General features: G+C 57.5%; 1 protein-coding gene across 2 annotated transcripts in view; it reads right to left on the reverse strand.

The window, feature by feature from the left end:
* Positions 1–12,457, reverse strand: part of HPS4 (HPS4 biogenesis of lysosomal organelles complex 3 subunit 2) — a 25,735-nt gene continuing 13,278 nt past the window's right edge. For both annotated transcript variants that reach the window (XM_069557401.1, XM_069557402.1), the window contains exons 8-14: positions 11,935–12,007; positions 10,070–10,106; positions 9,331–9,427; positions 7,954–8,782; positions 3,731–3,863; positions 3,189–3,297; positions 1–1,259 (exon numbers count right to left, since the gene is read on the reverse strand). In XM_069557401.1, coding sequence (XP_069413502.1) covers positions 1,088–1,259; positions 3,189–3,297; positions 3,731–3,863; positions 7,954–8,782; positions 9,331–9,427; positions 10,070–10,106; positions 11,935–12,007 — 1,450 coding nt within the window. In that variant the 3' untranslated portion in view covers positions 1–1,087. The remainder of the gene's footprint in view (positions 1,260–3,188; positions 3,298–3,730; positions 3,864–7,953; positions 8,783–9,330; positions 9,428–10,069; positions 10,107–11,934; positions 12,008–12,457) is intronic.

The raw sequence follows: 12,457 nt of genomic DNA on the forward strand, positions 1-12,457 counted from the left end.
TACCATTTCTGGCTACTTTATTTTTAGCCCTTAGCAACTTGTTTCAAGAAAAAGACCCCATGTCATAAACAGGAGATACTGGCTCACTGGCATGAAGTTCCACTGCAGTTTTCACATGGAGTCTTAGGTGCTTCTGGTAAAGATCTGGTTAGGATTTTGGTAAATATTTTCATTCTGTGACTTGCATCGTATCATCACAGAATGTTGGACCGTAACGTCACCGAACTGATGTTCCAAGTCCTACCCCGGCCTGGCAACAGCCAGAGCAGAATGCTGTGCCCTCTCACGCAGCATCCCCCTCCCTGAAAAGCAGCTCTGCTTCTGCTCTAAGACCTTTTACAACTCCTGTTTGGGACCCTCACTCGAAGCAACCAGCAGCACCACCCACTTCCAGCCAAGGGGCCGGCCTGGCCAGTCATCACCCACCTCCGGGTCCCGGCGCCCCAGGCTTCTTTCGTGTCATTGAGATCGCCCCTTCCCCACCGTGGGTGATCCAGAAGATCCAGACAAGGCAGTCTCAGCATCCCAGGCTGCTTCCTGTGCACCCATCCCCCAGGAGGACTGTGGTGAAGACAGCCTGAGAAGTGGGCACACGGTGTGCTTGCAGACAGACAGACCCGTCTCCTGGCTCTGCAGTCACCTCGGACCCACCCCCTGCAGACAGCGAGGGACATGCACTCTAGACCAGGGACAGCAGGGTTCTAGAAGGACACCAGCCTCAGTCTCCGTGTACGAGTCAAGGCTGGGGTGGAGCAGCCCCAGGAAACGTCGGGCACCCCGGCCTCCGTGTAATGGGGAAGTCACTGACCCGGGCCCCTGGGGTGGAAAGAGCCGTGGCCCCACCCTGGCCCCCGCACCACCCACGCTGTCAAGTTCTTTACCACAAGCTCTAGGTCTGCCAACCCGAGGAACAACCCCCTCCAGCCCTGATCCACAGAAGGAGTAACAAACACTCAAAAACTGCAGTCCCCAAAAAGGACTATTCCAGGGAAAGTGAAACAGAGGGGCTTTCCACTTAACCAGACAGCACCTCCTTTGCTGGGGTTTGATTTGAGAGTCACCGCGAGGGTCAGGAGCGACCCATGGTTCAGAGCAGGTTCACCCCGTGCTTTAGCAGCTTCTGTTTGGCTTTGCCTGGGAGGCCGAAGGCACCGTCCTGCGGGTTCGGGAAGCCAGAGCTCCGCGTCGCTGTGGCCAGCTGCTGGAAGTAGGTTTCCTGAACAGGGCTGCAGCAGGCGTATACAGCCGTGGAGGCATTCCTGGTAGGGGGCAGAGAGAGGAGACCACAGTCCAGCACCATGCAGACCTCAGACCCCAGAGACCCCGGGAGGTCTCTGGCCCAGCAGGACAAGCACGGGCCCAGTCAGTGTGGCCACAGAGAAGGGGCGCCTCGGGGTTCCGAGCACGGGTCTGGAGGTCCCACGCAACCTGGGTGCTCACCCCGGCCCTGAGACTTCTGGCTGTGGGAGTCTCAGCTTTCTCATCAGAAGAATAGATGACAGCAGTCAATTCCCTCACTGAGACTTCACGGAGTAAATGAGTTAGGAATGGATACAAATCACTCAGCCCGTGGTGAGATGGTTCAGAAATGGAGGCTGTTGTTTCCATTACTGTTACTCAAATGAGCTACGTATCCCACCACGAAAAGTCTCAGCTCCGAGGAAGGTGAGACGCTGCAGGTCCACAGGTGGGGGGTGGGTCTGGGTTGCCAGCGTGGGCAGCTCTGACTTAAAGCCAGAGGAGGCACATTTATTGTGGAAAGATACACAGAAATATTGGCTGGAGACAGCGCTGGGCAGCAGAAACACCCGCACTCCCGTGTGGCAGCTGACCGACGTTAGAACCTGGTCAGCCAGGCCCAGAGCCTACGCCCCACAAAGACACACACACACACAGACACACACACACACACGCCCCAACCAGACACACACACACACGCCCCAACCACAAGCACACACACACACACACGCCCCAACCACAAGCACACACACACACACGCCCCAACCACAAGCGCACACACACACGCCCCAACCACAAGCGTGCGTGGCGGGGCGCGCGTGCCACAGAGACAAGACACCTGGGCGCAACTCCTGACTCGGCCTCTGATCCGGGGTGACTCATTCTGCTTATTGCATACTTGTGTCTCAGTCTCCTTGTCTGTGAAATGAGGTTACAAAGAACGTACCCGACCAACCCACTCCAGAGTACAGTACACACACGCATCACACACACAGCAAGCACTCCCCTTCTGATCCTCTAACTTGCCTTCTTTTCTGCTACTGGTTTCGTAAGAGAAGCATGTAGAGAGAAAAAGTAGAGTTTAGTTGGTTAAAGACTGTAAATGCCACTAATTAACAGGTCTAGATCTGCTGGCCTGAAGCTGTTCCAGACACGCAACAAAGTGAAAAAGGAACTTAAGAAACAGCAAGTGTATGTGCTCCAGTTTTTTTTTTTTAAGAAGAAAGACCAGTGAAATAATAAAAAATACTGATCATGTTTTTTATATGGGCTACCCCAGTGGTTCAGTGGTAAAGAATCCTTGCCTGCCAATGCAAGAGATGAGAGGTTCGATCCCTGTATTGGGAAGATCCCCTGGAGAAGGGAATGGCGACCCACTCCAGTATTCCTACCTGGAGAATCCCATGGACAGAGGAGCCTGGTGGCTACAAACCACGGGGTCGCAAGAGTCAGACGAGACTGAGGGACTGAGCAGCAGCACCTCTTATGTGCAAAAAAACCCAAATAATGCCAAGAAAACCTGGGGTGCGATACACCATACTGCTGACTGTGAGCATCCGGGGGCACATGCTGGTGGGGGGAGGACACGCTGCCCTTGGGAGACCTTTGAGGTGGGGACATCTGGATGTTGTGGTCAGGAGCACACAGGACTTGTCCAGTTGGAAGACAGACAACAGCCCCTCCTCCGCCCCCAGTGACTGATGGAAACACCGAGATGGGGAGGGCCTTGGGTCCCCTCCCTGCTGTCCCTCAGTGTCTGGAGCAGCCCGAGCCCCAGGAAGGGACCCAGCATGTACAGGACTCAGGGAAGCCTGTGGGTGGATGACAGCAGCCCGCAGGGCGGGTCAGGGAGGCCCGGGCCGGTCCTCGCACTGGTCTTCATCCGGTTGTGAGTGAGGCTCTGCCAGGGACCCCGGGTGCAGGGCTGGGAGCGGCCTGGGGACACTCACCTGACGGTCACCTCGTACAGCGTGGGCAGCCGGGAGAAGTCGGAATGCATCAGGCTGACAGCCTGGAGGAAGCGGTGGTCCTGTGCCGTGGTCACCTGCGGCAGGTTGGCTTCCAGAAGAGGACACAGAAGTCGTCATGCGTGGCAGAGTGCCGCCCCCCAGTACACCCAAACCCAGAACCACCAAAAGCTGGGATGAAGTGAGGCCCCCCAGGCAGGAGCGTGGGTGCCCAGAGGCAGCGGGACAGAGGCCGGGGTGCTGGGCCCTCCCACCACCCCTGATGGTGGTCAACACTTGTCTCGGCACACGCGTGTCCAAGTTGGGAGGCGACCCCATCACAGTCTGGACGCGGGTGCTTCTCTCAAAACGCTGGAGAAAGGGCCAGAAAGAGACCAGCCAGGAAGAGTTTGCCGAGAGTAGTTAAACCCGGTCGGAGCTGGGCTCCGAGAAAGAGCATCCTGACCACAGAGCACCTCCCCCTCAAGCCAGGGAGCTGGGCCCGGGTGCTGACCCCCCACCCACTTCCTGGAGGCGGCCCTTACCTGCTAGCAAGTTCTGGACGCGGTCGTAGTGTGCGAAGCTGTAGGTTCTGGCCGCGGGGGCCGCTTGGTCCCGGGGCAGCGTCTCGCTCAAGTGCACCTCCAGCCCGTTGAGGGACGCCAGGCTGCCGTGGTACTGCGGAGCGGGAGGGGACAGGCCGCAGCCACTCAGCAGGCCACCCGAGGAGGGCCGCCTGGCCGCCCGACTTAGCGCCACGGGGGCTAGGACCCGTGTTTGGAGAGGTCCCGACTTCTGCCCTGAGGTCCTAAACCTCTTAAAAGCGTTCATCGCTCAGTCGTGTCTGACTCTTTGCGACCCCATGGACTGTAGCCCACCAGGCCCCTCTGTCCATGGAATTCTCCAGGCAGGAATACCGGAGTGGGTTGCCATTCCCTTCTCCAGGGGATCTTCCCGACCCAGGGATCGAACCCCGGTCTACAACATTGCAGGCAAATTCTTTACTGTTTGAGCCACCAGAGAGAGACCTTTTCAAACTTGTAGAAAAATGAGAACATAGAGGGAAGCCAAAAAGTAAAAGAAGGGGTAAAAAGGAAAACAAGCTAAGAAGAACAGCCCAGAACCTCAGCATCCAGGCAGAGCTGCTGGCAGGTGGCCCGCCCCCTCCTCACCGCGCTGCCGCCACGCCGGCCCCCACCCCGCGCGTCTCAGCCAGACTGAGACGTCATGACGTCATCCGCGTGTGCAGCGCGGCCCCCTCCCTCCCGGGAACCCGAGCGGACCTAGGGGCGCGGGCGGGCGGCTCTCCGCTCACTGGCCCAGGGGAGGGCCCGGCTGAAGAAGGCCGTGCGGGGCCGGCCGAGGCCCAGGCACCTCTATGTCCCATCGCCTCCCGGGGGGATGTCACGTGCAGATGCCGTGGGAACACAGGGCTGTCCCCTTTCGTATGAGTCGTTGTTTATAAGCTACAGATGGGCGTCAGACTGAACAACGGCTGACGCTAGTTCTGCGACCTAACGATATAGCATGAACTTCCCTCTTCAATCTGTTTTCCCACGACATTTTCCAATGACCAACGGCTGAGCTCTGGGGCCCATCAAGCGGGGATGTCACACCCGATGGACCTGAAATAGGGACCCATGGGGCCGCCTCGGGGGCTACTGAAGTCACAAGGAGACAGTGGCTAGCGCCCAGGTGAACGAGCCTGTGTCTGAGCCTCTTCCTAGCCAGACCACCAGCGCCAGTTACAGAGGTTTTTGCACCTTGTTCTTTTCATCTGCAAAATAGGAATATCATTGCTGACTGGCGGAAGTCAAATAACATATGTACACTCTGTCCATTCTAAAGTGCTCCCTGGAGGGAGGCGTTTTCCTGAAGTCAAGAATATGAAAATCATCGTCCTTGAAGAAGCGCTCTCTCTTCCATGAGCACCCGTCCCTGGACTAACAAGACGTGTCTGTGGGCTGACTTATTTCACAACAGCTGTGCAAAACACTATGCACAATAAAAAGGCTCAGCGATGCAGAGAGAATGTTCTGAGGTGAATGTCAGAAAGCTCAGGCGTCATCTTGGGGAGCACCCTGGACTTAAATTAGCATTTCTGACCCATGTTGCAGAAACGAAACTCAGGCATTAGTTCTGGCTACAAGGTTTACGCGGCGTCCCCAGGGCCCAGCAGCCAGCCTGGCTCCCAGGAGGTGCCCGGTCCACAGCCACTTGGTGACTGGACCGCGACCGTGAACTAGGCACTGTCAGCTGCAGGCTGTGAATGACAGGCAGTGTCCAGGAGGACAGGCAGAGACCAGGGGTTGGCAAACATGGCCCGTGGACCATTTTTATAGCCTGAGAACTAAGATTGGTTTTTATATTTTTATATGGTTAGAAAAAAAAGTCAAAAGAATAATACTGTGATGTGAAATTATATGAAGTTCCAAGTTTTGTGTCCATAACAGTGTGCTGTAACACAGCCCCAGTTTACATACCGTTCATGGTTGTTTTTGTATTGTAACAGCAAAGGGGAAGAGCTGTACAAAGCAGAAAACATCTGCTGTGTATCCCTTCACTTTAGAGTCTGCCAGCCCCGAGACACGCTACCACATACATGACCTGCACAACACGCGAGGGCACACGGAGCTGAGGCTGTGCCGGGACTCCCTGCCTTTTAGTCCACGGCAAAGTTAGTGGCTCACTGTCAGTGCACGCCCAAACATGCAGAAGAGTCGCTGCAGGGACACCCATGTACTCAGAAGCACGAGTTTCAGGGGAGAGGAAGGCTTTTTCATATTTTCTGCCAACACACTAACCTCGGGCCTCGTCTGCTCTACGCTCACAGTTCCCCATCCTGCTGGAGCAATGAATAACTGACCCCATCACTGTGGCTGAAAGTCACTGAGATGATCTCAGGGTTCTGAGCAGGAAACTGTTGGTGGCTCTCTGCTGCCCCCTGGTGGGGGGAGCCGACTCTGCTCCCTCTGAACCGGGGGGACCTCTCCCTGGCTGCTCCCCACTCACCCCCGTCACCCAGCGCCCTGACCCACCCTCAGCAAGCAGAAACGGTGGCAGCTGGCCCACGCAAAGACGTGATGGCGAAACGACACGGAGCCGTGGCGACGAGTCCTTCCCCGGGGGACTGCGCTCACGGTCACGTCTGAGTGTCGTGCACCAGGTGAGGGGGGGTGGCGGGGTGGGGGCCTGGCTTTTCTGACAGCAGCAGAGAGTCCGGGGGGAAATCAGGTCAACTGTTTTGTGTGCAGGTCAGGACCGAAAGGCAGTGAAAGCTCTCTGCCAGCTATAAAGGAGATAGCCTCCGGGTCTGATCAGCCGACTCCCCTCTCAAACCAGCAAGCTGATCAAAGTCTGTTACACCCTTCTCTTTTTAGGAAAGACTGGTTCTCCTTTTCTGTAAAGCTGTGTTCTCTCTCCTCCCCGACCCCAAAACCTCCTGTCCATGAAAGCCCAGGGAGGTCATTGTCCTGACACCAGGACGGGCCGTGACAGACCAAGTGCCGTGTCCGTGTATAAAGGGCCACGGAAGGCAGGCCTTCAGTCCTTCACCTTCCCACCTGCCGGGCCATGGTCAGGCCCACGGGGGACAGAGGGGTCGGGGTGGGGGCCAGGAAACAAGCAAGAGGTGTGGACCCGCCCCGTGTGTTAGCTAGGTCTCCATCGCTACTTCAGGGCGAGATGGGCGTCACCGTGCCGGGCCCCAGCGCTGGTCAAGGCTTGGCAGAAGTAGCAGATGTAAATTATTTACATACAGCAAATGCAGCATGAACCCTAATTTACCTCCTTCTCTCTGAGCAGCCTGTGCTGGTTTTTCTATCTTGGGGGGGGCCTCGTCTGAGCTGGGTGCTAAGCCGAACAGACCATGAGACCGAGGTGTGGGGGGAGGATGGACGTGCGGAACTGCACGCCTGGTCCCTGAGCTGTTACAATGAGGCGGGGGGGGGGGGGGGGGATGTTGGTCAGAGCCAGGGGGATGGAGGTGGAGAGGGTGACCTGGGGCCTGGGAAAAGGGGAGACGGGCCAGGCAGGTGCGGGAGGGCTCCGTGCGGGGACCCGCCTTCCCTCCTCCACTGCACTCCAAGGGGGACCCGCTCCTTTACAAAGGGTCGTGGGCCCTGCATGCTAATAAGATGAGCTTAGCATAATATAGATTGAAGAACAGAAACACGGCGGGCCCCAGGACGCCGTTCGCCCTGCAGCAGTCTCAACCTGCTGCTCTTACCTCCACTGCTTCCCTGGCAACTAAAGCAGGGCTGTTACTATGGCAACTGCATCCAGCGTGGACTCCAGCCCAGAGGTCAGTGAGCCTCTAGGCTTGGGGGCAGAGCTGCACGGGTTTGAGCGGCGCCTTCTGGAGCCAGTCAGCATTTCAGAGGGCCCAGGCTCCTAGGAAGGAGCTTCAGATGGACGGGAATTGGGGCTCGTGGAGAAACCCAACCCAGGTGGTAACACGTGCAGACTCCAGCCACACAGAGACGTGAGGGCTGCCGGGTGGGGGTGAGGCCATGTGTGGTCAGTGCCCAGCACCCTCCCAGGTCACTACGAACCAGAGACCCCGAGAAAGTGGGGACACTGGAGAGGGCAGCCCTGGTGGCTGCCTTTGCACTTGGCTCTGTGCTTGGCACTGGATGCTCACCGCCCACAAACAGGGAGGTGGGCACTCCCTGCACCCCACCATATAAACAAGGGCGCTTGTACCGGGCCGTGCAGCTGACGGCTGAGCCCGACCCCGCCCCAGCCCCCCACCCCGCTGCACACTCACCACCTCGTCCACAGCCGCGCGGTCCCCCAGCAGCGGCTCCTCGGCCAGTAGCGACAGCACCAGGCCCTTGACGCTGTGCGTGTAGAGGTTCATCCGCACGAGCCCCTCGCAGGAGGCCAGGCTCACCCTGGACGTGGTTCCGTCTGCAGAGGGGCCTTCATCTGAGGGGTCTGTGGAGTCCAGGCCGGGGGTCAAGCAGCACTTGGGAGCCCCACTGCGGTGCTGCTCTCCACCGTGTTCCTCCAGGGGCAGTTCAGTGCCCCTCTGCCTCAGATCCAAGCAAGGTGCCCGCCCAGGCCCGCTCGTCGTGCCGGGGACGTGGTCTTCCCTGGTGACTGGGGCTTGGCCACCATTGCCAGGAAGGTCTGCGGGCTGCTCGAGGGCTCCATTCTGGGGGACCACCTCAGGAGCGGAGGTGGGGAGGCGGCCCAGGGGCAGAGCCCCATGCGGCTTGGCTCCGGGACTGCCGGGGTTGTGGACAGATTGCTCACAACCAGGACCCCCGCCATCTGCAGCAGGATGGCCCGGGGATGCTTCTGTTTTCTGAGCCTCTGGGATGTGGATTTCAGACAAGTCCAGGTCCCCGTTCCCCCCAAACAAACCTGAACCCTTGCCCTCAGCAGTGCAGTGCCGCATTGCGGGCAGCGTGATCTTCAGGTCAGGGCCGAGCCAGTGTCTGTTCTCCCCGCTGCCATCTGCCCAGGCGGCATCAGGAGACGGGGGTTCAGATGTGGTCGTCGAGATCTGAGCCTTGGAGCCCACGTGTCCGGGGGCGTTTTCTTTTGGAGCGGCTGAAGGCTCCTGGAGTCTGGCTGGAGGCACCGGAGCGCTGGTGAGGAAGGGCAGACGACTGAGTGTGGGCAAGGCCCTGCCCGGGGGACTAAAGCAGCTTCCTTGCAAATTACAGGCACTGGCGACATGTGCTGCCACGCGGTGACACCAGGGTCACTGCTGGAAGTGGCAGAGCCCCCTGGATCAGAGGCACCCAGGTCTGGGGCTTAACTGCGAGTCAGGTCCTATACGGGCGCTGCACGAATGCTGTTTCCACCTTTCATGATGAACGCAAGACGTAGACATTACTGGATCCATTTTACAGATGGAAAAACTGAGGCTCAGGCAGGGAATGGACTTGCCCACGGTCACACAGCAGGTAAGCCACGGATCTCAGATCTGAAACCTACGCTTGTTTCACTCTGCCAGATGCCTCTCATCTCTGCTGAAGGTCCAATTGTCCATCCCTCAGCCCCACCCCCTGCCAGGGCAGAGCGTGGAGAAGAGGGCATCGTGGGAGGATGGGATACACGGGACTTCTGGATGAGCCCATGGGAGGGAATGCCTGACATGTGGGTTCAGAGGAGCCTCTTTGAGCCCCCTTACCTGGCCGGGGGCTCCCGGGGAAACTCGCGGAGACTGGCGGCTTCCTCTTCAGTTAGGAAAACAGGCGTGATCTGAACGTTGGGAGGGAGCGCAGCTCCTAGAAGGGCAGAGCAATGTGGTCAGGGCCCTCTCTGGGCCAGAGAAGATGGGGGGCAGGAAGTGTTTTTGGGATGATGCCTCCAGCCTGCAGGCCAGCCCAGCAAGCAGCTCTGGGCTCCGTTCCCCAGAACAGAAGCCACAAAGCTGCAGCTACAGTTTCTGCCGTCAGCAAGGAAAAGCCCATGTGGGCCATTCTGCTCCCAGAGTGACGTTTGGTGGAAGAAAACTGACTGGCACTTAAGACAGAACCTGGATCAAAAGCACTTCTAACTGACCAAAGGGGTCTGCCTGAACTTAGGCTTCAAACTAAACCCCGCTCTGCTGCCAAAGGTCTTCCTGGCAGTGGCTCTGCCGTCACCCTCTCCCCATCGTCACCTTCTGGAACTCATCTGAGCAGCCTCATGGTGCTGAGGGTTAAGGAGGAGCTGAAAGGGAGGATTTAAAAGCTGTGCCTAAAATCAGAGGCTTTACAACTGGGATTTTGAGAGTAACTTTGCCCTTGCAGCGTTGTTAATATTTCCCTGATCTCACGAGCCGACAGGATAACTGTTTGGGACTGCTCCGCCTTCCATGTGACTTGGACAGGGCCAGGCTGCTTACAGGCCGTTTCTAAAACGTGGCAGGACATCCGTCTACTCACCACATTCCTGCAGGGCGTCCCCTCCCGTAGGTTTCCTCTGAAAATAAACAGACAGGCGTCGGTGCGGGTCACTGCGTGCTCCCCCTGACCTGCCCATTGGGACCGCGTGCTGCCATCTGTCCCTGAAACGTGGCCGAGGCCCGGGTGCTGGGCCCAGCCGCTCGCCCACAGCAACGCGGATGGAACCAATCCCCCAGGCTGCCTGCTCCCCGCCGGGGCTGGGGTCACGCCGGCTAAGGCGGCCACGCCACCCAGGCGCATACCGGCGACCCCCTTTCCGATCTCTCATTCCTCCTCTCGGGGAAGGACAGCGAGCGTTCCCGTGCTTCCAGACCTCCAGGGAAGTCATCTTCCGGAATACGGCCACATCTCCCACAGCCCTGGCTGCAGCCCACACAGGCCCCACTGTGACAGCAGCGTGAGGGACCTAAACCCGAGGCGAGGTCGCCGGCCTCTGCATTTACAACCAAGGCGGGAAACCCGGGGAATCTCCTCCAAAGAGCTTTCCGGCCGTCTCCACCGAAAGGACCCAGCAAAGCAAGAGGAAAACCAAAAACTGCTCTTCTAGCCAAAATGACTTGCCCTCCTCTGAAAGGATGTGGTTTCCTTCACAGAAGCTAACTCCAGACAAAAATTATTTTAAAAAAAATCACATAGAATCCCCTCGCCCACAAGCCAATCCTGTGAACACAGGGCACATTTTCCTGTAAAGTCCGTGCATTTTTAAAATACTTTGAGCACACGTTACATAAAGTTCTGTTTCTCTGCTCGAAAGAGGGACTCACAGTTTCTGTCATGAGAGCACCTTCGGCCATTTTTAATGGCTGACTAAAGTCATAGGAAGTTCACCGTGGTGCGGGAGAATTCAGCACTCCCTGACTTGAGACCACCATCAGCAACCTGTCTGGAAAGGGCAGGCCAGTCAGTGCTTTGGGCACTGCGGCTGTAGGTCTCTGTCCAGCTACTCAAGCTGCAGCCGTGGCGGTAAAGCATGCCAAGGAAACAAGGCAACCAGCCCGCAGCTCCTGCCTTAGATGTCTCAGTGATAATCTGATTTTTCACTTTCATAAATCTTGTTGTGACAAGAGTTTTGAGTATAAACCTTTTCCAGCAGTCGGATTACTTCCTTAGTATTGATTCTCAGAGCTGAACAAGGGGGGAAAGGAAAAGACCCCCTCCGCCCTCTCCTTATCAGACAGTTCACCAGGAGAGGTGTTCTCACGCCGCCTGCACCACAGTGAGAGGGAGCCGGAATAGAGCCCCACGTGCGTTTTTAAATGTCTGCTGACATAGCAAGTGCAAAAAGCTAGCCTTCTGACAGATTTAAAACCAGTTTCACACACTAAGAATCAACTCGTAAAGCAAAAGAGAAAAGAGCTCCAAGGATATGTGCCAAACGCTAGCGGTGATTATCTCTATGTGGCCCAGCTATGGGCAGTTTTATTCTCAATGAGCACGTTATGACTTTTCCTTCATTATGAAAACAATTAGGCAAATATAAGATAGAAGTATTTTAAAAGCCGCTGTCGTCCTAAGCCATCTTTTACAGCCTCTAAAAAAAATCCAACATTGCTCTGACATAAGGCCTACCCTGCGGGAAGTCATATTCTCACAGTTCCACCTCGATGGAAGAAAAACCAACCATTCAAGCCGACCACGCAGGAGGAAACATTTTCTTCCAGCTTTGCCAGGACCTCACTTGAGGGGGACCACATGGATGGACGGGGGTCCTAAGAAGGACATGGCAGCCCCCTGCCCCTCCGCCCCATCCAGTGCTGGTGATCAGCCTTGCCCGACACAAAGACAGACTCGCTGGGGGACACTCCCCGCCGGGGGGAGGGTGCGCGGGGAGGGGGGTTTGATACCTGGTCCTGACGTGCCACGCGATGAAGGAGGACCTTGGCCGTGACGGAGGGCGGGAGCTGGGTGCTGACGATCCTGGACAGGAACCAGGACACCAGAGAAGAAACAGAGTCAGGACCTGGCATCAAGACAGTCCCAGCACCCGCAGCAGCTCGGATCTGGGGGACACAGCTGGTGGGAGTGTCACCTGGGGAGGCACTCACAGGGGCCCTCTGGCTGTTCCCCATCAAAGTTTTAAATGTCGAAACACTTGGACCGACTTGTACTAAGAATATTCCTAAGGTGCCGGGAGGGCTTCTCCAGGGTACATCCCTCCAGGATCATAGCACTGGACACAGAGCACCAGCTCTCCTGCCTCTGACCGGGATGGCCGAGCCTCCTTGAGGCCCGGAGGCGGCGTGGAGGGCTCCCAGGCCCTCTAAGAGGCCCTCCAGCCAGGCAAAGCGGCGCAGCGAGGCCTCCGTGAGGCTAGCCCGAGGCAGACCCAGCCACACAGCTGCAGGAGCCCAAGCAGCAGCGCGGCCG

This window comes from Ovis canadensis, chromosome 17 (genome assembly GCF_042477335.2).
Source record: "Ovis canadensis isolate MfBH-ARS-UI-01 breed Bighorn chromosome 17, ARS-UI_OviCan_v2, whole genome shotgun sequence".
Lineage (NCBI taxonomy): Eukaryota > Metazoa > Chordata > Mammalia > Artiodactyla > Bovidae > Ovis > Ovis canadensis.